Source organism: Drosophila sulfurigaster, chromosome 3 (genome assembly GCF_023558435.1).
Source record: "Drosophila sulfurigaster albostrigata strain 15112-1811.04 chromosome 3, ASM2355843v2, whole genome shotgun sequence".
In the NCBI taxonomy this organism is placed as follows: Eukaryota; Metazoa; Arthropoda; class Insecta; order Diptera; family Drosophilidae; genus Drosophila; species Drosophila sulfurigaster.
The window spans coordinates 21,949,791-21,976,859 of NC_084883.1; the positions used below are offsets into that span (position 1 = coordinate 21,949,791).

Genomic DNA, 27,069 nt, shown 5'->3' on the forward strand with positions numbered 1-27,069 from the left:
AATTTAACGGCCCTGTCTAACGCAAAGCTATCGAAACAGCTGATTGCAGTGCGCGGCGTGAGGTTACGTCGGTCTTTTCTTGTTACGAAAATTGAAATTACAAATTTTTGTATTAAATACAACATAAATAAATACAATGTCAAATAGCCATCTGTTTCTTAAGTCTGGTTTTCCTCGTGCTCCCCTTCAAAATGGATTGGGACGCTATGTTTGCCAGCTGCAGCGCATCACATTGAAATTCTGCAAGAACAACGGCTCCAGTCGAGGCATGCGGTAAGTAAATAAATAAATAAATGGTATAAAACAATCTGTGAGTTTACAACTACTACTACTATTTAGTGATTTTATTGAAAACCATCTGGTTGACTTTGCCAAAGAGAACCCAGGAATTGTTGTCTATGTAAAACCGCGTCGCCATCGTACGCCTGTTTTAGTGGCTGAATACTGTAAGTACTATTTCTTTTATATATAGAAAATAACTAAGTTATGTTATATTTGAAAGAAAGAAATAATAAGTATGACGTTAATAAATGATTTTAAGGACAACAATGTTAGTAGATGAAAATCGATTATGAAGTTAATCTTGCTATCCAATGTTTAGTTCGTCGCTGACTGATTTCACTCACATATTTTGTTCTCACTGATTGACTAAGATCAAGAATAGTTTAATGTTTATACCCGCTCCCCATAGGTTAGAAGGGTATTATAACTTTGTGCCGACAGGAAATGTGTGTAACAGGTAGAAGGAAGCATCTCCGTCCCTATAAAGTATATATATTCTTGATCAGCGTCAACAGCCGAGACGATATAGCCATGTCCGTCCGTCCGTCTGTCCATATGAAGACCTAGATCTCAGAGACTATAAGAGATAGAGCTATAATTTTTTTTCGACAGCATTTGTTATGTTTGCACGTAGAACAAGTTTGTTTCAAATTTTTGCCACGCCCACTTCCGCCCCCGCAAATCAAAAAATCTAATAACACGTGTTTTAAAGCTAGAGCTACGAATTTTGGTATATACAATAACTACTGTAGTAGTTATGGTTCCTGAAAATTTGGTTGCGATCAGATAAAAATTGTGGAAGTTATTAAAGAAATACTTTTGTATGGGCAAAAACGCCTACTTACTAGGGGTCTGAGTTCCTTTGGCCGACAATCTGGCACATTGTGCCGTGTATGGTATATTTTGAATGGTGTACTATATCGATATACCAAACATACCATTTGGTGCATTTTTAGTATTCTCGGTATATTTTGAAAATGATACCGCAATATTTTGCCTTTATTAAAAATGGGTAGCGGGTATCTCACAGTCGAGCACACTCGACTGTAACTTTCTTACTTGTTTTTTTTCTGAAATTCCGACTTAAAATTATCAATTAAAATTATTCCCAGCAATGGTTCTTAAATTTAAGTGTATATTTCTTAACATGTATTTCAACCAATGCTTAACGAAAACTCAAACCACTTGCCGTTTATTAATAAACTATTAATTTAATATTTTAGTGAATGGAGAACGTGAGTGGCTGAATTGCCGTAACAACAGCCAGTCTGAAATATCCAAGTGGATTGACCTCCTCAAGACACAGAACGGCAGCTCAAGTTCGTTGCGCCTGCGTAAAATGTGGCACACAGATGTACCATCCATTCAAGGACCTTGGACACCGTTTCTGCTGCGTTCGCCCGAGGCGCAGAATCAGACATATCCCAGTCGAGAAATTTCCACTCCACTCGATGTGCCACAGTCGGCGACTGAGAAGCTCATTGAACTGTTCAAACAACAAAAACTGGAGGCTGCTGGCGAAGGAGGCGTCGATGGGGTCTTGGAGCAAAAACGCGCTGAATAAGATTGTTAAGCATTAATGAGTTGAGATAATAATAATAAGAGTTTTAGTTGAGTTTTGTAATTATAATTTGTTGCTTTTTTTGTATTATAAGAAAGTCAACATAAATTTGTTTTCTAAACAATAATAAATACATGTTTTAAAAACCTAAACAGCTATAACTTGAATCCCACAAATTGTTGTAATATCGAAAATTCTTATTTATGTATGTGCCACACGCTTATTCAATTGAACAGTTTTATTGTCCCGTTCAGAATAATGATATATCTGGTTGCACATCGTTTTGAATGTTGTGTCGTATCAATTTTTTGATATGTTCAGGGTACATGATGAATATCGGTTAGAAAACAATAATGGAATATCATAAATAATGCTTAAGGTTATTGACCCTCATGGCTTTTGTTTGACTAAGAGGCTTGGAATACATACATACAATAAAACTGGTTTTCTAAACGGTTATTGAACTTAATACAAACATAAACTCTCAAGATTGTGTGTGTTAAACGATTAACTAACAATTTTATCAATTTTGCAAAATTAAAGTGCGTGCAATTTGTTTGCATTTGTTTAGCACGCAATTGAAATAATAGGATAACTCTTAAGGAGATCAGCATAATTGGAGAATTAAGTACATGAATATATACGAAGTGAAAGCGTATACATACTTATATATTTTATAGGTTCCTTTATGTCAAGAGCGAGTATATAATAGTAATTGCATTTGGAGAGCGAGTTTCGGAGTATCAAAACAGACAAAAGTATCAAACATTCAATTGTGCATTGTGCAAATGCACAGACAATATTTAGACAGACTTTTTTTTTAGACACTTAATATAGTTTGAGTACAATTACAATTACAAATACAAATACAATCAACGACGACATGCACATTGATAAAAAAAGCAATTTGCCTTTTGCTTTTTGGACATTATACATTGTGAGTTTTTGCTTTTGTGAATTCCTTTGGCGAAATGCATTTTACTTAAACCTAAACGACACAAAAATGTTAACGATTTTCAATTACGCAAAGTGTTAACATTGTCTTAAAAAATAAATCAATTTGGACGTGTGTTTTCTCGACTCCTACTTAATAAATGTTAATATAGAGTGATATCACCAATTCAATTAAAAATAATCATTGTTGTCTAAAGAGTGTTGTTGTTCTTTTGTTGTTTTCCACACCATTTGGTTAGGCTAAGCATTTGTTGCTCTCAACTAGATGTTAGTATCTCATGTTGTGTGTAGGATATCCTGTTTGTTTTTTGGTTTGATAATAGCCCCTCATCATTCCATTAGCTTGTACTGCGTGCAATTTTCTTTGCTCATATATCGCCCGTCTCCATGGCCGAGTTAATATCCGCCACAATTTTGCCCATAACCTCACGATATGGTGAATCTGGTTTAAAGGCCGTTTCCAACAGCGCAGCGTCGCCAAAGAAATCAAACACCTCATCTATGCGGCCCAGCGATTTATCCGTTAAATGTGGCTGCACAATGGATCTGAGTGCCACATGCGAGTCCTGTATGGACTTCTGCAGATATGCCAAATCAAAGGTAAAGTCCACTTCATAGAATGATATGATGGACAATTGCGTGTTCTGAAAGTGTAATGATAAATTAATATTTCTTCAATTAAGTGAATATATTAGGATTGTTACCTGAAACTTTCGTTTAAATATTTCCGCATTTTGCAATTCCTCGGGGCTAAACTGATTGTTGCGGTGCAGCACTCCGATTTTAATGACAATTTTGATGATGTTTTTGATGAGTTTCTCAGCGCGCGCCTTGTTGCCAGTATGCATCTTACAGAGCTTGTACAAATTATCTAGCAGCGAAGCCGTTGTGCCGTCAATAAAGGTTTTCGCTATGTTTTTCGTTGCCATGCGTGAGAGTATTTTCTTTTGAGCGCGTAATCCGATATCGTGCGACTTGAATACATTGTCCGCCATGACTGCTACAAGAGTGTTTTGCAATTGAGTCAAATGAAGTAAAGCCAACTATTTACATTGCAAATGTAAAATGTCAAATGAAAAGTGAAACCATACAACTTAAGATCGAACCAAACGCAAAAGCAGAACTCATATCAAATTAACTTTTACCTTCCAAATTCCAGTAGTCAACACTCCAGAGCAGAAGGCTCTGTCTCAATCCAGCGACAGACATTTTGCTGTATCTTTATCTGTTACTCTATAATGTATCTGAGTCTGTATCTGTATTGTATGTGGCATCAATCCGGTAAGCAAGCAGTTGATAAAGTCATAATTATAAATATTAATACACAATGATGATAGCCAATGTCAACTCTGCCGATAAAAAGACCTACGCTGAGCTGTACTTCTTCAAATACGTCGTCGAAAACAAAACACAAAATACAAAACACAAAAAGATAGCGTAACGTCAAGTGAGTAATGACGACTGCAGAGTTGCTTTCGTTTTGGGGCCATTCTAACGGCATACGTGTTGTGGCCATAAATGGAGTTCTGAGGCGACACCACTGCCCGTTCTGTCCGTTAGACCAATTCAATTAAGAAAAGCACATACTCCCCCACATGCATATTCAAATATTCGTGCATAGTATATTCTGTTTGTAAGTCGTACCATGACATGGCAGTGCAGGAATGGCTTAAGGTCACGCGACAAATTCGTTGATATGGCGGCCTAAAATGTTGGAATCGAGCGAGCGAGTGACGCAGTCCCAAGGACAAAAGGGGGACCGGATGTGGCGGAGAGAGGAAATGCGGCGGGGAAATGCGGAAACCAGCGAGTGGAATTCGTATAGAAATCAAGCGACTGACCAACTGAATGACTGTTGTCCAACATTATCGTTATTTCATTCTTACTGTATGTGTGCGTTGTCATTGTTGTGGGGGTTATTATTATTTATGTATTACACATTGTGGTCTTGTGGGGCGATAGTGGGTGATTTATTTGTGTATGGAGCGCTTTTGTGTTGTATTATTGATCGCAACAACCGCATACATTCATTTACACATTCCGATATACGCACGTATGTATGTACATAGAACTCGAATATGGCTTTGGCGCTCAATTAACTCACCTGTGACTCTTCGTTGTTGTTGTTGCTGTTGCTGTTGTCCTAGACCCTCGTCAAATATCCTTGAGAATTGTGTGTTCTGGGTGCGGGGGTTTTCGCAGTTTATGGCAGCAAAACAATATGACTTTTCGATTTCCCAGCTTGTTAGCTTAACTAAATTGGAAATATGTGCAGCGGATCATCTATCGAGGACTGAAAACAACGAGGAAAACAAAAACACGAAAACTGTGCAGCAGCAAATAAACGACGCAAAATGAAACTGAGTGATGACAAAACGTCGATATATTGGAATTTTAAATTAGAGCCATTGATATCGTTTAATATATAGTATCGGAATCTCCAGCACTGCCAACTATCTTTACAGCAAACGTTGGCTGCCCTTTTGCATATCGATAAGTTACAGCTGTTTGTCGGTAATAGCAATGTGACCATTTAAGGCATAAATACTTCTTTGGTATAAAAATATCGTTATTTTGAAAGTGACGCACAGTGGTGCAAACATTTTTAACCAAGTGAAGAATTCAAATAATTTAACTGACTCGATATACTGATAGATATGGAAATAGTGCATCCACAAATAGAAGTAGGAAAAGACATATAATGATGAATTCCTATAAAACTTGTTTATTCAAAATAACATAGGTTTTTCGATCTTAATTCAGTTTTTCTTGCAAAATGTATTGCGCAAAAAGTGAAATTGTTTCTTGCAGACAGCACAACTTGGCTAAAATCTGTAGCTTATCTGGCATAATTAGAATTTATTTCACCCCCACACACGTATTCACAATAAGTTCTTCAGAAGCTTAAAACTACAGCGCACCTAACCGACGGCATTCTCTATTTGTTTGCAGATGCGTTGGGATTGTAAGGTATCATAAGGTTCTCTGAGAATGATTTAATGCTGTCTGGTCCGCGAACCTCCTTTTCCAGCAGAGGCAGCTTTGTAACATGGAAGTCCTCATATAAGTCGGCAATCTGGTCCAAGTATTTCTCCTGTATCTTGAAGCGGGAGGCACACATGCTACACGAGTTGTGGGATTTTTCCAGGAATAACAATTGATTGACAATAATGTTGTGTACATCGATGCCACACTTGGTCAACTCCTGCACTAAACGTTCGGTCTCATACAGCGAAAAGAACTCGGCAATGCAGACACAAACAAATGTGGTTTGATCCTAAAAAAATACATCTATAACAATCTGATTCTAATTGAGAGGATTCTGAATGCTTACCGGGTTCTTAAACTGTTCATTCACTTGGGTGATGATCCGCAGCATGTCATCGAGTTTTTGTGACAAGGTGTCTGCATTGACATCAGCCATGCCCAGCATGGATACAAATTGCGTCAACATAGGCGCCAGCTTCATCTTTAAACGTAACAATTTGCCCAATCCCTTCTCTACAACCTGCGGAAAGGCAATCAGACGCAGCGTGTGTCCCGTTGGTGCCGTATCAAAGACCACCACGGAGAAATTCATGCCCTTCACCAGCTTCATGACTTCGGCATAGCTCATCGCCTCATCAATACCGGGGAGAGCATTGATCATCTCCTGCATGACGCCCTTGCTGACACGTAGAGCTTCGTTCTCGCCATCGAAATATTCGTCAGGCAGCTCGCCGAGTCCCGCATTTGGATCTATTTCCATGGCGAACAAATTATCAAAGCCATTAACCTATATTTCAAGAAAAATCATCACTATTTAGTATAGAAAAATGCCGCAACATGACTTTCATTTTGTTGAATACCTTTGTCGGCACCTTGGTAAACTTCTGATCGAATGCATCGGATATATTATGTGCTGGATCTGTGGAAATGATGAGCACGGATTCGCGTACTTTTGCCAATTGGACTGCCAGACTGGAGCTGAAAATTAGTAATTGGATTTTTCGTAATATTAGTAAAGCTATTGTTGTTGTTGTTGTTTGACACGACTTGTCTCTCTTTCGCACACACGCACCTGCAGGTTGTTTTGCCTACACCGCCTTTGCCACCCACAAAAATCCATTTCAGAGATTCCTGTTCTACAAGATTTTGCAGACTTGGCTCTAAGGGCGGTAAATTGTCGACCATATTGTAATATTTTTCTTGAGACACGTAATTTGTTTGTGTAAAATTCTAGGCAAGTTTTCTGGTGCCGTATAGCGGCAGCGTGACCGCAGGTTAAATTTTAAAATATACCAAAAATGAACTTTCCGGTTAACTAGTAGTTTACTACCGATAAAAGCTCTAGCTATTTATCGGTCTACCGACACAGCGACTTTAACCGTAAAATAATAATTCAATAACGAATTTTAGACATTACTATGAAATTTACATGTCATTTAAGTTTGTCACTCGTTTAAAAAAACAAAATATATTGTTACAATATTTATTTTCTTAAGCTAATAATGAATTTATGAATGTAATTGAATGTAATGTAAATTGAACACGGCTCTCTTGCAAGTTTTTTACATTATGTGAGTGTTGGACAAATTGTGGTTTTAAATGTTGGTTTTCCGTTGAATTTTTACTTATTCTGAGTCATGACTTTAAAGTTTTTTTTTTTTAAGTGAATCTACATTTTAAATAATAATAAAAGCAATGAAAATTGCAAAATATATGAAAAATGTTAAAAGTTATTTTTCGGTATTTTTCCAGCTTCAAACCGCTTTTAATGTTTTTATCTAGTATATATTGGTATAATCATATCAATACAAGTCGATGTTTTTGCAAAAATTCAGACACAACGATACATCGATAGTTCGCCATCGATCGATGTTTCTCCACCTCTACTTTTGGGGCTGTTAAAATGTGTTTGTTTTGTAATTAACTGCAATAATTTCAAGTTTTGAACTGCAAGATAATTTGAAAAAATAGTTAATCTGCATTCTAGAAAAAGCAGAAGAAAAACCGAAAATTAAATGAATAAAATTTAAGAAAAAGTGAAAAGGAAAAGGCGTGTTGTGTGCTATACTGCCAATACTAGAAAATAGAAGCAAAGCAAGAGATTAAGCGTGTCCTGTATGTACATATGTGTGCGTGTGCGCCTTTAAGATTTTCCCCGATGTGCTCATTATTTTGTTGATAAAAATTACCGCAAACAAAATAAAAAGCGTTCGTGTGTGTTATAATTTAAAATTACAACAAAATGTGTCGCATGTGAATAAATTGATAATGCCCAAAATGGTTCCGACAACGATAACGGTACTTTAATGCTTTTCCGCACACATTCTCACACACAGCACACACACACATACACAGCCACGCACACACAGACACACACTGCCATCAGCGAATCTTCTTCGCCGACATCGCAGCCGCACCTAAGTTCATATGTATATGTATGAGTGTATTGTGGGTGTAGTTGTATGTAGATAAAAGCAAATACAACAAAAATAAGTCTCATCCCCAGTGATATGCAATAAAAAAAACATACACCAAAATATATTTAAACGCAAAAATTAAAGAAATAAACAATCGAAATTTTATACAAGTGATGTGAAATAGCAATACACACGCAGCAGCAACCAACATATGTACATATACGTACACACACATACTCACATACAGATGCCCGCACATACACGTACAACCGAAAAAAGCATAGAGAGCGAGAGAGTGTGAGTGAGAGCGAGAGAAAGCGAAGGAACGACAAAAGGAAGAAGAAGAAGCAGCACACAGCATCGGCGCATGGCGTTGCGGGAAGATTGAAAATAAACGTGTAGTAGAGAATTTTTGAAGCACACTCAACCAACCAACCAACCGCCCACTGCCGCCATTCTCTTGCCGCCGCCAACGCTAACGCCGCATACATACGTACACACACACACATACAGCGAAACAGAATCGTATGCGCGAAAAGTGTAAACCGTGCACAGTTGCTGCTGTTGTTGCTGTTCCTGTTAGCCGCCGCCAAAGGACGATAGACGCGACGGCGACGAAGACGAGGAGAATAACAACAACAACAACAAGAACGAGACGGCGAAGGAGGACGACGTGTTGTTGTTGTAGCTGTTAAAGCCAACGCAAATGGCAGACCCTCTAAGCGGGCCCTGCTTTTGAGACATGTCGTAATGGCCAGAGAGGTAAGTGAAGAATCCACGTCAAGCTAAAAGCGCGGGCGTGCCGCCGGCCCACATTCTACTATATATGTATGTACATAGTAATGCCATAGTACCAGCAAGCTATGTGAATTAAAATCCCATATACATATTACGTATACGTACATTGATTTTAAAAGTTGTCTCTCAATCCCCGACGTTGCTCATTTGTTTTCAATTTAGACGTTGAACTGATCCACGGCTTGTCAACTAAGCTCCCGTTAAGCATTTAGCTGCATTAGTGTGCGTGTCCATGCTTCATGCAGTTTTCTTCATTTCATTTCGTTTCGTTTGGTTTCGTTTGCTTTGCTTTGCTTTGCGGGTGAGTGAATAGCTTTGACCCAAATATCTGTGGTAATACTCACTCACTCGTCTCGTAGAATGTGTGCACATGTAGCTTTTGTTGATGTCCTCATCCGTCTCGTTTACATTTACTTTTTTCTATACATTCATATATATTTTTTTAGCTTTGCATGTTTATTGTTGTTTGTCGGCTCAACAGCCGAAATTAACAGTGACGCATCTGTTAATACAAACATACATACATAACATGCCAATGCAAATACAATTTAATGTGAATGGAAATGCAGCGAGCACAAACAAGAGTTGCACTCCATGACACTCCCCATATAACATATTGACAAGCAGACAGCATTATAATTGTGGGCGGCTTAACAGCGCTAGCACATGACCCACATGTTAATTACAGCGCTGTTAAGGACGTTAGAATCTGCTTTGGATTCTATCCTTCAATTTGTTTTTTCGCATATCGCTACAAAACTTATCATTTTATTTCAATATTTTTTTTTGTTATTTCTTATATTCTACAATTTCAATGCTATGTATGTTCAGTAGACTATTCACGGATTAACTCTAGCATTTAAATACTTTTGAAACAGCAGGCTCCTTACCTAGTTAACATTTTGCAAGATGTTATCGTTTTCGCTCGCATCTGGCAACGCTGCTCTGACAGCACACGAGAGAGCACTCTTCACTCTCTCGCTTTCTGTCTATGTGGGAATAAATTCGCAGCCAACTCCAACGCATTGATGTAAATAAAATTGTATGAATTGCAACTATAATTTATGGTTAAGGATTAGGGCTGTATTTATTCAAAATATATTATTTTTAAATTAAGGGCATTTTAAGTTGGCTTGTAGTATTTTTAAGAATTTTGAGTTTTTCTTCAATAATTTCGCAGTTGTATTTTTCATATTGTCAAATAGTAATTAAAGTTTTTAGTGTTCTTCTAATCATCTAGATTTTAGAATCCTTCATTTTTTGTAGCATACTTATCAGCGTCAACAATTCATTCAAATTTAATCGCGTATGCTTTCTGCATACAGATTGCAGCTTGACAAATATAAAGGATTAATTGAAAGGATTGATTTAATGCAAATGTTTACCTAAAGCTGCGCTTTGATTTAATGAATTGCTGCATAAGTGAGCGCACACCAAACGAAAATGAAAATGAAAGCGAGTTCCAAGCAGACCAAACTTACAAAAAGGGTGCAATGTTTTGAGCATCTCTCGCTCTCTTTCGCACTCGTTTGAACACAATGCAAGTGTGCCTGTATGTGTGCTTTGTGTGCCTAATTGACAGAGCTTCTGGTATTTATGTAGATATAGTAAATCGCGACAGAAGTTAGGTGCTATGGAGTCGCTAATACTTGTGGAGCGTTCGTTAGCAGTTGGCTGTTAGCTTAAGCGCGCCCTGATTATATCACATTGCAAATGTAGGCCAAAGCACAGATGTTACTACCAAAAACCCAAAGGAAAGACTAAGAGCGAGCGAGCGAGAGAGAGAGAGTCAACGAATGAGAGTTGCAATGTGCAAGTGCAGTGCAGTTGCAGCTCGCTCACATGTTAACATTAAATAAATTACTACAACATGCTCATTAGCTGAGAGAGCAGAGTGACCATCCAAAGAGACAGAGAGAGAGAGAAAGAGAGAGCTTTATGCGCACAACTTTCGCTCTCATTTGCGTTGTGCTCTCACTGCATTCGCACTGCAGACAGCAGCTGCAGCAGAAAATAGTAACAACAACATGACAGTCGAAGCAGCGACTGCGGCAGCGGCAGAGGCGTTAAGCATGCACATACACATGCGAGAAGATGTTAGAGGAGAGCAGAGCAGCGCAGCGTAGCAGAGCAAAGCGAAGCAGAGCAGAGGCTGGCAGGCAGGCTCAGAGTGTGCCAGTGTGCCAGGCAGCCAGCCACAGCCAGCAAGGATGCTACTTTCATTTACGAGCGCTTTTCGCAAGCTACGTGATTCCGCTGGCAATTTGTTGAAATATTAAATTTTAACTGGGTGTGACAACTACTGCCAGCCAGCGACAACGACAACCTTTTTTTTGCTACCAATTAAATATCAATTAAAATCGGAAAAGCTCGTGTGTCAACTGTGCAAATAGATAGATAAAACCTATACGAAAATAAGTCACACATAAAACCAGAAAAAAAAAAACGACAGAAAGAAAGAAAGAAAAGGAAACTGTGCCACACAAAACTTAAATCGAACAAACGCAGGCTCAGCACCTGCCCCAGCCCCAGCCCCAATTGCAGTTGCAGCATCACCAGCATCACCAGCAGCAGCAGCATCAGCCCAAGACCCTTTCCCACTCCCCACCAATGAAAACTCGGCGGTTTCAGGCACACGCAAGTGGCGCACAAGGCGCGTAGTAGTAAAGTGAAAGTGCGAAGGTCAACTCTTGAAACTCTGGCGCCTGCCCAGCCCCTAATGTTGAGCTCTGCTCTGTGCTCTGTTCTGCTGTGATGTGATGTGCAGTGCTGTGGCCTAATCCCAAAAATCTGTCAGCTTGCCAAAAAAGGAAAAAAAAAACGACCTCAAGTCCACAATTTTCCTATTGACTTCAAAAATAGAAAAATCAAAAATAAAAAACCAAAAACGAAAAACAAAATGCTTAATGATAATAATGATAATAATTAATGAATCCAACGTGTTGTGTTCATCTTTTTTGTAAAGTGTGCAGCAATTTGTTAACAATTTTTGTAGCCTCACGCGACGAATTTTCAAATGGCATTTAATACTAATAATTGTGAATGAAAGAAAAACTACAATAAAACGCGTTTAACTTAGGCCTAAGCTTTGAGCATTTATAAGGTTTTTATAAGACACAAACAACAAAAGAAATAAACGAAAATCATAATTTTAAACATAGAAGAGTGCGTGTATTTGATATAACGATTTTTAAGACAAACGAAATCCAAATGGTTTAAACTATACTATATATTCGAGTGTATAGAGAGCGAGTAAAATGTTGAACAATAATTGTACTACTATTAACATTCAATTGTGCAGTGCTGTTGTTATTGTTGTAGTAGTGTAAACCAATAAACAATTTATAGTCGAGGCAAGGATATCGCATTAAAGTGGCTGGGAAAGGTGAGACGAGCACTTGCAACGCCACCACCATGTGGTCCAATGCTCTGTGCACGCTGGGCGTGACAAAGCCGCTCTGCAACTGCCTCAGCATCAGACAAGTGGCGGCCGCAGCAGCTGCCGCTGCGGCAGCTAATCAAGGTGCAGCTGGAGGTGCTGCCATCACCACAGGACCGACGGCCGCAGCAGCAGTTGGGGTAAAAACAAATTCGAGTATATTGGCATTTCCTTTTTTGTTTCTACGCTTTACTAATTAGCATTAACTTCAGATACATTTGAGAGGGGGGAAGGGGCAAAGGTAAAGGAAATACACACACCCCTTTGCTGCTGCTGCTGCAATCGCAATCGCATCAGCAGCTGATGGCCATATGGCAGCAGACTTGACCTATCCCAATGCGCGCTTGCACACTGTCTCTCTCTCTCTTTCTCTTTCGCTCGCTTTCGCTCTCGTTTGCGTCTCGCTCTCCTATGCGAGTGTGTATGTGTGTGTGTGTAACACTGATTACACTTTCTACAACTGCAATTGCAACTGCAATTTCAACTCCAATTAAACAAATGCTACTCCCCAAAATGTCCAAAATTCATTTTTCGCCATTTTTCATTAAACTTTTTTCTTTCCTTTTTTTATTATAACTCTCATGAACTTACATACATCTAGTATATATGTGCATATAGCATGCATGTGTGTGTGTGTGTGTGAGAATTTCCTTCAATTTTTTTCATCTTCTTTCTTGTTATTCAGCTCGTGTGCTGCACTCGTTACTGGGTCACTGGAGCGCCACACTCATGTCCTTGCAATACATTAAACATGGCTTCTTGCTGCTGTTGTTGTCGATGTTGTTGTTGTTGTTGCTGTTGCTGTTGATTTTGCAGTCAGTGAAAGCTCTGTTAGCTAACAGTTAACAGCGCTCTGTTATTGAACAACAGCTGTGCTCGCTGTTAATGCAAAGTGCAAAAACCAAACCAAAAATTCGTTTGTTAAATGTAATATGAATTGTTTTTCGTTTGCTTTATTGCTGTGTGAGTGAGTGTGAGCTTATGCTTGTGTGTGTGGGTGTGTGTGTGTGGGTTAGACCTATGCCTCTATTCAGCTGCAATGCTAGAGCATCAGCTGCAGCTGCCTGGAGCTGGCAGCGGCCTTGACATTTGCGCCCTTTTAGCGGGTACAAATCTCAATTAGTAGTGCAACTTACGACGCTGCCCGGGTCCTGCCACACCCACTTGTCACACACACACACACAGGTGTCACGCATCTCACACACACACACACACACACACACACACACACAATCTGCTCGCTCATTATAATGATAGTAAAACTCCTGCTGCCTTTAGTTGTCCAGCTTAATCTTAGTCTCAGTTGCCACATTGAGGTCAGAACGTTTATCGCATAATCCTCTCAACTAAACTTAACTCAACTGAAACTTACGATCCTTATTCTTGCTAAATACCATGAGTAACTTGACGTTTATTTAGAATCGAAGGCTCCGAAGGTCGAAAGTCTCCCAAAACTTTGTCTTCTTAGATTTTGTATTATGCATTATATTTAACATTCTGAATTAAATAAGGGGAATCTAATTAAAATTGTAGATATTAGGATTATAAAAAAAGTTATTATTCCATTATTGAAAATAAAATGACTTATTTATTAATTTGATATATAATATTTATTATCTTATAATAAAATATTATTATAGAGCCTTAATCAATTTGCAACTAAGACCTTGATGTATTCAAAATTATAATTATAACATGATCAGTAAAATTACAATCTATTAAGAATGTAAGAAGACAGTTTTATGTTACAAAAAAATAAAGATTTTATCCTCGTGAAATTCAGGCAGATGTCTAAAATATGTTTCACAGGCTAGGGAGTCCTTAAGCAATGAAAATGAAAATTTACATATTATGCAAATATTATATTAATATCTACTATATCTATATCTATATATCTCCTGAAGTTAGCTTTCATTTATATATCATATATAAATTATTCCTCCTTTTTCTTTGAAATTAGATTGGTCTTCTTTTGTTTAACTACTAATATTTTTTGCAGTTCCTGAAATAAGTAAAAGACTTTCACTTATTGTATGCAATGTCCTTTCTTTTTACAGGAGTCTCGCGGCAAGCGACCACTGAAAATTTGGGATAGTTGGCGGAATGTGCGTAAGGGCGTCGTAGTTGGTACATTTGAGGAGCTATTGGTGCGCGGCAAGGATAAATTGGGGGTTCCTGCTTCAGAACCTGTTCGCGTTGTTCTGGAGTGTGATGGAACCCAAATCGAGGATGGCGAATACTTTCGCACCCTGGCCAACAATACGGTTCTCTTGCTGTTGAGGCAGGGCGAGCGATGGTATCCAACGGGTGTGGATGTCATAAAAGCTGGTAAGTGGTATCGCAATCGCTATCGAATAGATCGAAACATCCTGGGCTCACATGTGTTTTCTGCAGCTATATCAGCTATACCGAAAATCGTCTGTGAGACGATCCATGCACTGGAACTGCATGATGAGACACCATCGTGGAAGATTATGGATAATAAAGGGCGTGTCACGGTCGTATTGCACTGGGATCAGCGCCAAGGTGGCGGAGGAGGAGGCGGCGGCGGCGGTGGTGGTGGAGGAGGAGGTGGTGGTGGTGGCGGCGGCGGCGGCATGTGCATGGGCGCCGGTCTGGGCAGCAGCAACGGGTTGCTGTCGTCCGACAAGTATTCGCCCTCGAAGAAGGGTCTCTCCGCGCAAAGTTCGTTGGACAACAAGTCGGTGTCTTCGCAATCGTCACAGCCTCGCTACGCCAGCCCACAAATAACGGTCATCAGCGACGAGGGACCGGCGAGCATTTACCATCCGGGCGGCGTTGTCCTGCCCCCGGGTGTTGTGATACCCGGCAGCGGCAGTCGCCGTCTGTCCAAGCAGGGCGGCTCCTTCGACAGTGCTGTGGGCGCAGTGCATGTGCATACGCCGGAGTGTGCCCATCATGCGCACACGCCCAGTCGGGCGGGCAGTCCCAGCACAACGGAATGCGACTTCCATTGCTGTGCCCTGCACGAGGAGGGGCGCAAGATAGCGGTGCACAAGAGCGTGGCCACGTCGCCCATTCAGGACGGCAGCAGCAGTCCGCAGCCGCATCAACAGCAACAGCAGCAGCAGCTGCATGCGCATCAGGCGACGCTGGGGATGTCGTCATCGGTTATGGATCCTATGCTGGGCGGCAGCGGCAGTATGCAGCGTCGCTCATCCGGCGCCAAGGGTCATGTACGCTTCCTGGACATTGCACCGGAGCGCGACAGCTCGGAGAGCGAGACGGAGAACACGGTGATGGAGGATGATAAGACGACGACGGAGAAGTTCTTGCTGCTAATCGATCAGCTGTCTGTCGATCAGAAGCGTCACCTCAGCATCAAGGACATCGGCATCATACTGGAGCGCCTCAACTCAAAGATTCTCGATGTGGAGCGGCTGGATCGTGAGTCCGAGTCCGATGACTGCTACAACTGGACGATAAAGGCGACAATACGTGGCGATGCGTTACGCGAACTGGGCGTCATCTACAATGGCAACTATTATGCCATATCCGAGCATCCTGGCTACAAGGAGGAGCTGGAGGAGAACGGCGAGGAGGTCGAGGAGGAGGACGAGGAGGATAGAATTTAAAGAAAAAAAAACCAACAAAAAACCGAAAAAAACAAAACAACATACATACACAGCTAACAGCTAACAGTTAAAAATTAACATTTAAAACCGAAGAAACGAACCCGGAGAAGAAGATGGTATCAATAATTAGCGCATTTTAGACAAACAACAAAGAAATTAAATTAAAAAAATAAATACAAAAACGAAAAGAAGTCGTGAGCAGTGGCAAGCGGCAAGTGTCGTTGCAACTTGCAACTGCCCTCAGATCAAGCATAATTCACGTAAACATATAAAATTAATATGAATTATAAATAAACAAAACAAAAACAAAAATAAGGCAACCGCACATTGTATAATAGTGAAGTAAGCATAAAAGTGAATTACAATTTTCGCAATACACAGTGTTAAAAGAAATGACAATGGATTTCAAAATCAGAATGCAATGAAAGTGAAGCGCAACAGAGAGAACGAGAGAGAGAGAGAGAGAGAGGGAGAAAATAAAGAGAAAGCATGTAAACGAAAGTATTGTAGCATTTAGCGAATTTGTCATTGTCGGGAACCGATGATGTTGCAGCGATTAGCGATAAGCTATAAACGATGAGCGATACCGAACCGAAAGCACATACTACCAAATACTTTATGTTACTATTATGATTGTTGTTATTTTGTGTGCCAAAAAGAGCCTAGCGCATGCCTTATTTAGTTGTAACCCCACCCAAAGAATCCTATCGACTTATATACAATATATATAGGTGTACTATATTGATGTATGTAAGTGCACACACATTTCTGTACAAACTGAAAACTCCACTCTACCCCCATCCCCCCATCCCATACGAAAAGGTACTATATGTATATGTATATACTATATAGATCTATTTATCAAATGATCAGTTATATATTACAAACACACATACCATAGTTTACTGGATGTATGTATGTATTCGAAGAGGCAGGCCTTTATTGGAATATGTACCTTATTGCAAAAACACTGGCCAAAATGACTCAAGTGCCACAAGATCACGATCACTATCACGATCAGCACGATTTGTGTAGTTCCTCAGTTTCGATTCCTTGATCAGCAGCACATTGGTATTATCCCATTTACTTGCAGTTGCTTTCCGTGGCTTCCATATGTGTTGTTCGAACTTGTATTTTAAGTGCATACTAATAATTATGTGTAATGTTATTATATTATTATATCCCCACATTCCCCACGAAATCAGCATTTCAAAACTGCCGTTATTTGTAGTGTTGTAAAACGTTAAAAATCGCGCACAACCAGCCAAAATGCATTTGTTTTGGCATTAATCATAATACAAAAACCAAATCGTAACAATGATCATCTGGCTCGATGACAATTGACGTAATTAACTGTAGTTATACTTACATTGTAGAAAGAAACCAAACCAAACCAAAAACAAAAAGAAAAACAAAACAAAAGAATCGAAAGAAATGTGAATCACCTACACATTTTATAGCAATGAACACATCGTGTTTTCCTCGTCCCCTCGCCCTCGCCCCCACCATTTCGTATGAAGTCCCCATCCCATCTCTCCCTGACTTACTTTCCTACCAAATATCAGAGATGCGAGGATTCCATTGTGTAATTAGAAATTATATATGTCTAAATGCCAAATTACATATACATACAAATGAAACACTGCCAACAAAAGTCGTAACAAATTTTGCATTTGTTATGTTATTGTTAAAAAGTAATTGAATTTTCAAATCGGTTGAGCATAACTTTCCCAAACAAAACAAAATAAAAGAAAAGCCCAATGTCCTTTGTTTCTCAAGTGTTCGATGTCGATCCCAAAAGTGTCTCGAGTTATAAATATAAAGCGCAACAGCAGATGGTTCTTAGCAAGAACAGATCCAAAACAAGATAACAAGTATATAATAACAAAACCAAACCAAACCAAACCAAAAAAAAACAATTAAAAATATATGTATGTACATCCATTAACAAAAGAATAAGGAAAAAAAGCAAAGCAAAACTCTCAAGAATGTTATTGTATAAATAATGGGAAAAATGTATTGTACAAATGTTTCGACACTGATCGATTCTCACACTTATCGTTTAGGTCGTGTGATGTGTTGTGACTCCGTTTCAAGTGCTGCTAGATAAGCGTTCCAAATCCAATTTCAATTTCAATCGAGAACATACACAGTAGTTATCGCAATAGCGATACAGCTGCCAACAACCAACCTAGCAATATAATTATTATTATTATTACTGAAAGCTGCCATTTATGTGGCTTATCAGCTCAGCCACTTGTTGCTCTTTTGTCGTCCGATTGCAGGCGTCCCATATTCTGACCTTTTCTTATCAGCACTCGAACGAACATAGTGAAATCATTACGGGAACACGAGAGAGAGAAGAATAACTACACAGCAACCGATTTCTATTGAATAAAATCAATTTTTAAGAAACGTTTGTCCAAGGCACAAAATACCAAGCAAATAAAACAGAAGAGTATTAAAACGAAACGCAAACAAAGCATGTACTATAAAAAAAAAATAAATAAAAATCAAATTGATAATTGATTATGAAATGATAATAAACGCAAATGAGTTAAAGAAGAGAATGGAAAACCAGTAAACGAAATAATAACAAATAAAAACCACAACTCACAATTAGTAACAAAAACAAAAAACAAACAAAACACATAACAAAAACCAAAAACAAAAAAAAGAAGAAAAAACGAATTCATTAGCGTTGTTTTAATTTATTAGTAAGTCAAGAACAAAAACAAAAACAAAAAAACGTGCAAACAAGAATGATATATGATATAAGAAGACGAGAGAGGAGAGTTCAGCAGAAGGGAGTAGAGTATGGAAGAAGTCGAGAAGTGCTACAGAAGAAACACGGGCACTATTATATATATGAACAAGTATAAATACCTATACATACTCAAATACATTGCATTACATTATAATAAGAGAACTCGCAGTATATAACATAAATGAAAACCAAAAAAAAAAAAATGAAAAACAAAAATGAAAACTCAATTTCCATACTGATAATGATAACTGATACTGACTTCTTCAACTGACTTCCATAATCATAATCATTGTTAACACTTAACTATAGATAATTGCGCTTTAAAACAGAACACAACAAGTTTGTAATCCTTACTCTATATGTATATGTATGTGTATATCTTTTGTTGACTATATGTTAAATCTGTGTCTTCATCTGTGTCCCCTTTGTTTTTTTGTATGCCTCAGTTCGATATTGATATTGATATTCTTGATGATTATGTTCCTTTAGCCCAAGAGATAACGAAACTAAACTTTAACACGTACACTCTGTATAAATGCAATCAGTTAGATTTATAAGGTATAAACGAAAAGAAAAGTGCAAGACCCTAAAAAGCTAAATCAGTTGCATTAGTTAAGCTGCAATGCCAATCGATGGCAACCAGATTCAGATCAGATTCTAGATGATATCGTCTTCAATCGTGTGGAATCGGCCATGGCACCCACAAGCAAGATTATACGTTACATTGTTTTAATATTACAAATTACGAATAAATTGATCAATTAACATATATACAAAACAAAGAAAGAAAAAAAACCAAAGCAAAAAAAAAACAAATAAATAAATTAAAAAAAAAAAAAATACAAAAAACATGAAAAATGTAAAGAAAACCAAATAATGAATTGTTTTTATTAATTTTGTTAAAAATGCGAATAAAACTTAATAATAAATAAATAAAAAATATACATATACACATACAAAATGATGAACAAGAGTAAAAACAAAAAACAATTCAATTAAACAGCAAACCAACAAACAAACAAAACAAACCAAAAAAAAAAGAAATAAGAAAGAAAATCAAGTTTAATGATGGACAAACTCAAGTTGTGAGAACAAACAACAAAATTTGTTCAAAACGTAAATGTATAACATAACACATAACACAAAAAATGAGTAAATGGAGCTATAATTATAATAATAATAATAACAAAAAGTAATTAAATAACAAGGCAAAGAAAGAATAAGAGACACACACGTAACACGTAATGCATGAATAAGACATTTAAAACATGCTCAAGTAAATACATAACAAACACAAATTAACAACAAAGAATAAAACATAAACATTCATAAAAAGAATTGGACTAACGTAAACATTCACCATGGGTAAAAGTAAAAAACAAAAACAAAACAAAAACAAAAGACAACAAAACAAAATAACGAAAACAGTAAAATTCGATTACAACAAGAAACATGAACAACAAAAGTAAAACAAAAGGGTTATTTATGAAGCGATTTAAACAATAAAATGAAAAATAAATAAAAAAAAAAAATTTAAACAAACTTGGAATAATTTATTATTGCACTGGCAAAACACGAACGGAAGTGAACCGCACTGAAAAGGGAATTCACATTGAGATCTGATTAAGTTAATTATTGCACCAACTGTTTATTCTCAAAAGCAAACCACAAAAACGTGAAGTATATATATTTACATATTGAACGCATATATGTACTATATGTAAACATTTAATTATTGAGCTGCAGTTTTGAAGGGGGCTTTATTACCAGATCGGTCGCATACTATATAGGAAACAGCTCATTCATAGAGTCTATTTAACAAGTACGAGCTGTGCGTGAGCACGTGACATACTTATGTATATATTTATGTGTGTATGTATGTATGTATGTGTATATATTTGAAAATATATGTACGTATACGTAATATTGTATAAGTGTTATATGCGCGTGACTTAAAGAAAAGTGCAAAAAATTGCGAGTACTCGAGTCGTATGCATGATATAAGCTCGGAGCACAGTGTGACAAAATAAATCGTTGCTCAGCCATTCAATGGCAATTACAAAGTGACGAAAGCCCCTCTCTACTTTATCATTTAAATGTCGCACATATACAAAAATTATATATATACATACATATCTAGATGCTTGAGCATGCACATTATTCATCAAATTCACACAATATCGAACGCGCACAAGTTATTCATCATCTCTGTTCTGGTATTGTCTGGCGAGACTGCGATTACTAGAGCAGCGGGTTGGGATAGGATGGGGTTGACTTTATGGATCCAAATAGGAGGGGAAAGTGAGATAGGGGAATGCGGCTGGGCGGTTGTCAAGTTAATTGAATTAAGTAAGTCACTTATCAGACGCGTGACTAACAGCTAATTGTGTGCTTCGATTAGCAAAGCATTGCATTGCACATTTAACCTTACAATTGGCAATTTGTTTGTTTGTTTTCTGTTCTCTGTTGCTCTGTTCTTTTGTGTATACATATGGTTTTTAGTTGAATAATATTGATTATTGTCTTTAGACTTAAATATGGTCTGTGCCTTTTACAATATCGTGTATTCGTGTATCTGTGTGTGCGTCTGTGTGTGTGCGTGTATATATTGTCTTTATTCGTTGTTGACTTACATAGTTTAACAAGTGCGTCTAAATACATTAAGTTAGTTGGCTTGATTAGGATTAGGATTACGATTAGGCTAGATTACAAACGATATGGAGGGTGGTGAGGTATAGCTGACGCTTGCGAGCGATCGATGGCGATGGTTTTCTATTTTTGTTTATGTTTTTGTTTTGTGATGCTGATGTTGCATTATGCTGACATTTATCAATCAACACAACGACGACAAGGACGACATTGATAAAACTGGGCGCTAAATAAGGAAATTCACATTCATTTCGATCGCGCTCCACACTTACACTCAATTGTAAGTGGATTAGCTGTAAATTGTTTCCCCTACTGTTGATTCTCCTAACACGGCGTCTGCAATTTTGATGTGCTTCGGGTGAACGTCTTCAGCAGCTTGGAGCTAATCTTGTTGAATCGCTTCTTTTTGCCCGAATAAGTGGATAGATTGGACACGCTGGTGTTTAGCTTGTTATCGTGACTGTGATCGTTGATGGCACTTGACGATATAGCATGCCTCAGCGGTTTCTCAGTGCTGCCATTCCCGGCCAACGATGTGGACGATGTCGAAGAGGAGGAGGAGATAATACGAAAGACCGGTAGCCTGACCTTACTTTTCTTTTGCTCAGGCACTGGAGCTGACGGTGCCAAAGCTTTGTAATACGTTTTTGGCTCCATCAACTTTGAATCGGGCAGATTTGTGACATCTGCATCATTCACCAATATGCGTGGCGTTTCCGGTAGAGCATTAACTGGTGTCTCAGGTGCTGTGATTCTGTGCAAATCAAATCGAAAGTTCAAATAACATGCTCAACTCTTTTGCATTTCAATACTCACTGATTGGGCTGTGCGTAGACTTGCGTAACATTCATATCGTACAGAGAACTGGCCAGTCTGTTCCAGAAATTGAAAAGCGCCGAGTGCTGTTCGTAGACAAGGCGAGTGTAGATCGACAAGGTTTGTGGTAGTGCCATCTTATAGTTGTACACTATTGGTATGATCTTTCGTCTGTGACTCTCTGCAGAAAAGGAGAAGAGGGAAAGTTCAACATTGTCTTTAGATATATGCTGGCATTACTTACCAATTTGTAGTTTCTGCGTAAAGTTCACCAAGTACGTATTCTCGCGACTAGAGAGAAACTCTTCGGTTAACACGACTATCAAATGATTGCAGCGATGGGTCATGAACTCTGAGAGTTCAACATGCTCGAAGGGCACACCAGGCAATATATCTCGATGCTTCAGGAAGAGCTGTGATAAACATATTTAGTAATATAAATAAAAATATCGCTTCATCCGATTGTTACCTTCATGTTGTAGGGGGGATACTCTAGATTTTCCATAATGTTCTTGGCATGCTCGATGTCCGCCTCTGCGTAGAGCACACAGGCATTGTATCTGGGCAACGGCAGACCCATTTGCAGGCACTTCTCGTCATCTAGGGTTAGAATGTTGACTGGTTGCGCCAAACTGTTGTTGTTCTTCTCCCTCAGCTCGAGACTTGGTGGCGGACTGCTGCGTGAGAGCTCTTGCAATTGTTCCCGCTGCTGCTTCTTAAGATTGAAGCGCTCGGTGTCTTTAACTGCATAATGAATCGGTTATTTATAAAGGTAAACTTGGTAGTATCAGCCGTATAACTTACTTATATTCTCCTTGATGTCATCCTGCACATCCCAGCGATCAATGATGCCCAGATATTGTTCTAGGTATCCCACTTCAGCCGTATTCGGATTGTGCTGTATCCAAGTGCTCAGCACCGCATCCATGGGCTTGGGAACATTCTCGTTGATCAAATTGGTCAATTTGGCCAGATAGGCAATGCCACGCCAATCGCGCTCATAGCCATCCTCAGTGCGCAGGACCTTTTTGCGATTGAGCATGCAGGAGAGCTGCCGTTTGGTGTCATTGCTCAGCTCCGAGAGCGGTGTCCGATTGAAGCCGGAGGTGGCCAGGGCACCGCAAAGAGTGCTGGGATCGCCGCCGGGTGACGGCGGTGTCACCATATTGGGATAACGATAACGATCCAGCCGACTGACGTCAGTTGGCTTATGGAAATGGGAATGTGAATGTTGTGAGTGTTGATGGCATACAAATTGAGGGCGCATTCGCACTTGCAATAATTTGTTGGCCTTTTTTCACTTGATATTTATCAGCGCGCACCGTTTTATCAGTTAAACAATAAAAACAGGCGAAAAAAAAACTTTGCGCGTGAGTTTGTCGTTAACTTTATTATTTATTCTCTCTCCCTGTCTCTCTCACTCTTCGTTTCTTTTTTTTTTTTTGTCGATTTTCGGTGTGTGTTTGCTGTGGATATTGTTTTATTTATTAATTTTTGTTACTGCTTCACTTTAGATCTGAGCGCAAACTGAGAATCGAATGAATCGCTTGGCGCGCGTGCGATGCGATTGCGGGTGGCTGGCGACCGTTAACGGGGGGAAGCGAGGGTAGGACAGACAGACGGATAGATGAAATGGCCGTGCGCGAAATGTGCTGCTGAAACTGACCTCGAGCACCTCGCGCCGCGTCACCGAGCACAACTAATGTAGCAGTTGTTGTTTTTGTTGTTGCTGTTGTTGCTGCTGCTGCTGATGTTGTTTATCTGTCTGCTTTTTTGATTGTCTCGCTCCGCTTTCGACCCCCTAGCTTATGTGCTGCCCCCTTATGCGCAGAAGATTTTTGTTTAAATATTTTTCACATACACACACACGCACTCACACTGACAAATACGGACACGGGGCGGGTGAGGGGCGCCTAAACACAAAAATAAATTTTTTATTGAGCAGTGCGCGACTTGCTTGTTGTTTTGCTGGTTTGCTTCTGTCTGTTTCTGTTTCTCGAATAATAATGCGGCGGCTGCAGGTGCTGCGTTGTCGTTCACGTTTCACTTTTGTTTACTTAAATTGTTTTTATTTTTATTGTATTTTACGTTGCGTCAAATACTATTGTTTTCGTCGCGAGTTGCAGTTTATTTATTTACTACTGCCGTTAATTTTGCTAATGAATTGTGTTCGTTCGTTTCCCCATTTTCTGCGCAACAGGCTAGCTAAGCAGTGTGACCATACTAGCTGAGAGAGAAGTAGAAACGTTAACGTTCACGTCCAAAGAGAGAGCTTTCTAAAAAGCTGTTTTACTTGTCGACGTGTGACCAAAGACAACGTTTCTAAAATATACGTTTCAACGCTGATGGCATATACTAAAATACTGTTACTGAAGTGCGACCTGGCATACGAAATTTTCAGAACACCTTTTTCTTTTATCTGAATAGATTAATTGATAAAATGATTGATTGTAAATCAAAAATTGTATATTATACAGATTACGGTCTCACTACGCTGCTTGGCTATACCGATACGATATTTGTGAAGTTGCCACCTGGTTAAACTTCTCATGGTATTTTGGTATATTTTCAAGACGGTTATTAATTGGCGCGGAAATTTAAACAGCTTGTTAATTTTGAAATGTTGAAAACATTTAGATTCAGTTTAAAACATTTCCTTTAACCAATCGAGTAAAGTTCGTATTATGATGGTTTTTATTTATTGTTTGGAGAAAATGAGAAATAAAATTCGGAGGAAACGACTGTTAAACATGCTTTAGTTAACAGGCATGGCAAACACTCTTGTGTTTAAAGTTCAACTAATATCTTTTGGTCAGTTCATTTCATTTTAATTTGTTTCCAAAGTAACATATATAATATAAAATGTTTAATCTGTGAAGAAATACACATCTTAAATACGAAAAAGACATACGTTTTTATTTAAGTCATAATCAAACATTTTATCTTGAGATTCGATTATCATCAGAGTAGTAAATTTGTGAAATATTCATTTCGATTGAACTGGCCAGCCTGTCCCAGAAACTGAATAGCGGCGAATGACGATATTCAAGACATGTGTATAAGCATAATATGTCAGGTAGTTCTATATTAGAATTATACAGTATTGGTATGATTCTTCGACTGCTTCTTTCTGCAATTAGAAGATAATCTTTGTCAGTGAACACCACTTAGTTATGTGATTACAGACCAATTTGTAGCTTCTCCATAAAATTCATCAAATTTGCATTCTCGCGACTAGCGACAAAGTTCTCAGTTAGGAGAACTATCAAATGATTGCAACGATTTGCCATCAACTCAACTAAATTGTCATATTCGAATGGCATTTCCGGTAGAATATGCTTCATGAAGAGCTAATGTTTATTATAGATAAAAATTATTTAATATTAGTATGAGCATCTCTTGATTAAGTAGTTTTACCTTCATATTGTAAGGAGGTATTTCTAGATTGTCTACAATTTCCATAGCATATTCAACATCTCCCTCTGCATAAAGGATACAGGCATTGTATCTTGGCTGGTTTAGAATATTGACGGATTGAGTCACACTGTTGTTGTTCTGCAATTGTTCCCGCTGCTGCTTCTTCATATTGAAGCGTTCGGTGTCCTTAACTAAGATATAAATTAACGAGATTGTGATACAAAAAGTTGCTGTGCAACCTACTCAGATACTCCTTGATGTCATCCTGCACATCCCAGCGATCAATGATGCCCAGATATTGTTCCAGGTAACCCACTTCAGCTGTGCTGGGATTATGTTGGATCCAAGTGCTCAACACCGCATCCATGGGCTTCGAGACATTCTCGGTGATCAGATTGGTCAACTTGGCCAGATGGGCAATGCCACGCCAATCGCGCTCATAGCCATCCTCGGTGCGCAGGACCTTTTTGCGATTGAGCATGCAGGATAGCTGCAGCTTCGTCTCGTTTGTGAGTTCCGAAAGCGGTGTTCGGTTGAATTCACTGGGATTGGACGGTGAGTTTGCCATTTTTTTTACTACTATGTATATTAGGCCAGTCTTGATTCTTTTCTGTATTCTCAGTTTATCCGTTAAAGAATATTTGAATATTCCTATAACATTCCTTAAAGAAATTCGAGTATTAGAGTTCTGGTATCTCTAATTTGAATATTGTCTGTTTAAGAACTTATTAGTTCATATTTAGATTATATAATTTAAGCGTGAAACGTTGAGACGGCGAGAGTGAAACTATGACTAAAATTACTGAAATTTGCTGTTGAGCTCTTGAGCAACGAGAACTGAGGGTCGTATCAATGAACAAAACTAAAGCAAAGTTTCTTATCGCTTGTTCATACGTTCTATATAAATTTGATACGTCTTCTTCGTCGACGCACTCTCTTCTTTATAAAAGATTATATTTGAACATTTTTTGGAAGCAGTCTAATCACAAATAAACATTCGGGAAAAAGATCAAGTTATTTATTTTGAACTTTAATGAATCATGGGAATTTTGAGATTTGTGTATAATTTCAGGAAAACATAGGTCAGTTCATTCACAACCCAGATGATTGAGCTTATCGCTTATAATAATTCTACTCTTCATTGGCGTTGTTAATGACCTATTTCCTTCCAAATTATCCCATTCTTAGGCTCTAAATTGTTTTTTTTTGTTGTTGCCAAATCCTGTTGAAGCTACCCTAAAAAAAAGCAAAAATCCACAATACACACATGCTTGTTTTTCCATTTAAAAATTCAGTTTATTTTGATTGGTTTCATTTTTGTTCAAGTTTGTTTATTCTCTTGTTTCGCATTTCAATATCTTTCAGTTACAAATACTGATATACTA

At 38.4% G+C, this 27,069-nt stretch overlaps 5 protein-coding genes and 1 long non-coding RNA gene across 11 annotated transcripts; 3 read left to right on the plus strand and 3 right to left on the minus strand.

Annotated features, from left to right (window-relative positions):
- The first annotated feature begins 34 nt into the window (after positions 1–34).
- On the plus strand, positions 35–1,995 carry LOC133845597 (large ribosomal subunit protein mL43). Its single transcript, XM_062280093.1, has 3 exons — positions 35–273; positions 340–446; positions 1,506–1,995. The coding sequence occupies exons 1-3, from the start codon at positions 137–139 to the stop codon at positions 1,844–1,846; spliced, it is 585 nt and encodes a 194-aa protein (XP_062136077.1). The 5' UTR covers positions 35–136; the 3' UTR covers positions 1,847–1,995.
- A 915-nt stretch (positions 1,996–2,910) lies between these two features.
- LOC133845595 (tumor necrosis factor alpha-induced protein 8-like protein) lies at positions 2,911–5,181 on the minus strand. Of its 4 annotated transcripts, none has more exons than XM_062280090.1 (4): positions 4,902–5,181; positions 3,943–4,053; positions 3,502–3,794; positions 2,911–3,441 (listed from the first exon to the last, which is right to left on the minus strand). In XM_062280090.1, the coding sequence occupies exons 2-4, from the start codon at positions 4,004–4,006 to the stop codon at positions 3,166–3,168; spliced, it is 633 nt and encodes a 210-aa protein (XP_062136074.1). In that variant the 5' UTR covers positions 4,007–4,053; positions 4,902–5,181; the 3' UTR covers positions 2,911–3,165. The 4 variants fall into 4 exon arrangements, with proteins under 4 accessions (XP_062136074.1, XP_062136073.1, XP_062136076.1 ...); XM_062280089.1 differs by having other exon boundaries at positions 3,502–3,797; XM_062280092.1 differs by lacking the exon at positions 3,943–4,053 and having other exon boundaries at positions 4,902–5,179.
- Positions 3,932–5,101, plus strand: LOC133845599 (uncharacterized). Its single transcript, XR_009894796.1, has 2 exons — positions 3,932–4,078; positions 4,135–5,101. It is a non-coding gene; the product is annotated as an uncharacterized LOC133845599 (long non-coding RNA).
- Positions 5,182–5,506: 325 nt separating the features above from the next.
- Positions 5,507–7,144, minus strand: LOC133843030 (ATPase ASNA1 homolog). The gene is made up of 4 exons (XM_062276383.1): positions 6,858–7,144; positions 6,646–6,763; positions 6,132–6,572; positions 5,507–6,074 (listed from the first exon to the last, which is right to left on the minus strand). The coding sequence occupies exons 1-4, from the start codon at positions 6,968–6,970 to the stop codon at positions 5,736–5,738; spliced, it is 1,011 nt and encodes a 336-aa protein (XP_062132367.1). The 5' UTR covers positions 6,971–7,144; the 3' UTR covers positions 5,507–5,735.
- Positions 7,145–7,652: 508 nt separating this feature from the next.
- On the plus strand, positions 7,653–20,203 carry LOC133840146 (uncharacterized). Of its 3 annotated transcripts, XR_009894167.1 has the most exons (4): positions 11,880–12,579; positions 14,497–14,767; positions 14,834–16,462; positions 16,493–20,203. XR_009894167.1 is itself a non-coding variant. In XM_062271812.1 (3 exons), exons 1-3 carry the CDS (start codon positions 8,953–8,955, stop codon positions 16,033–16,035), a joined length of 1,485 nt encoding a protein of 494 aa, XP_062127796.1. In that variant the 5' UTR covers positions 7,653–8,952; the 3' UTR covers positions 16,036–20,203. The 3 variants fall into 3 exon arrangements, 2 of the variants coding, with proteins under 2 accessions (XP_062127796.1, XP_062127795.1); XM_062271812.1 differs by lacking the exon at positions 11,880–12,579 and adding an exon at positions 7,653–8,964 and having other exon boundaries at positions 14,834–20,203; XM_062271811.1 differs by having other exon boundaries at positions 14,834–20,203.
- Positions 20,204–20,425: 222 nt separating this feature from the next.
- On the minus strand, positions 20,426–26,320 carry LOC133846052 (uncharacterized). The gene is made up of 9 exons (XM_062280772.1): positions 25,928–26,320; positions 25,685–25,875; positions 25,455–25,617; positions 25,211–25,397; positions 23,072–23,562; positions 22,737–23,011; positions 22,512–22,680; positions 22,268–22,448; positions 20,426–22,205 (listed from the first exon to the last, which is right to left on the minus strand). Exons 1-9 carry the CDS (start codon positions 26,250–26,252, stop codon positions 21,776–21,778), a joined length of 2,412 nt encoding a protein of 803 aa, XP_062136756.1. The 5' UTR covers positions 26,253–26,320; the 3' UTR covers positions 20,426–21,775.
- Between the last annotated feature and the right edge of the window lie 749 nt (positions 26,321–27,069).

Bases quoted from the DNA above. Each gene is read 5' to 3' on its own strand.
- LOC133845597 (XM_062280093.1), top strand. From the start codon at position 137: ATGTCAAATAGCCATCTGTTTCTTAAGTCTGGTTTTCCTCGTGCTCCC. The intron at 274-339 runs GTAAGTAAATAA...ACTACTATTTAG, and splicing joins GGCTCCAGTCGAGGCATGCG to TGATTTTATTGAAAACCATC. The intron at 447-1,505 runs GTAAGTACTATT...TTAATATTTTAG, and splicing joins TGTTTTAGTGGCTGAATACT to TGAATGGAGAACGTGAGTGG.
- LOC133845595 (XM_062280089.1), bottom strand. From the start codon at position 4,006: ATGTCTGTCGCTGGATTGAGACAGAGCCTTCTGCTCTGGAGTGTTGAC. The intron at 3,798-3,942 runs GTAAAAGTTAAT...ACACTCTTGTAG, and splicing joins TGACTACTGGAATTTGGAAG to CAGTCATGGCGGACAATGTA. The intron at 3,442-3,501 runs GTAACAATCCTA...TTACACTTTCAG, and splicing joins TATTTAAACGAAAGTTTCAG to AACACGCAATTGTCCATCAT.
- LOC133843030 (XM_062276383.1), bottom strand. From the start codon at position 6,970: ATGGTCGACAATTTACCGCCCTTAGAGCCAAGTCTGCAAAATCTTGTA. The intron at 6,764-6,857 runs GTGCGTGTGTGC...ACTAATTTTCAG, and splicing joins GTAGGCAAAACAACCTGCAG to CTCCAGTCTGGCAGTCCAAT. The intron at 6,075-6,131 runs GTAAGCATTCAG...GTATTTTTTTAG, and splicing joins ATGAACAGTTTAAGAACCCG to GATCAAACCACATTTGTTTG.
- LOC133840146 (XM_062271811.1), top strand. From the start codon at position 12,415: ATGTGGTCCAATGCTCTGTGCACGCTGGGCGTGACAAAGCCGCTCTGC. The intron at 12,580-14,496 runs GTAAAAACAAAT...TTCTTTTTACAG, and splicing joins CGGCCGCAGCAGCAGTTGGG to GAGTCTCGCGGCAAGCGACC. The intron at 14,768-14,833 runs GTAAGTGGTATC...TGTTTTCTGCAG, and splicing joins TGTGGATGTCATAAAAGCTG to CTATATCAGCTATACCGAAA.
- LOC133846052 (XM_062280772.1), bottom strand. From the start codon at position 26,252: ATGGCAAACTCACCGTCCAATCCCAGTGAATTCAACCGAACACCGCTT. The intron at 25,876-25,927 runs GTAGGTTGCACA...TTTATATCTTAG, and splicing joins TGACATCAAGGAGTATCTGA to TTAAGGACACCGAACGCTTC. The intron at 23,012-23,071 runs GTAAGTTATACG...TTCATTATGCAG, and splicing joins TGACATCAAGGAGAATATAA to TTAAAGACACCGAGCGCTTC.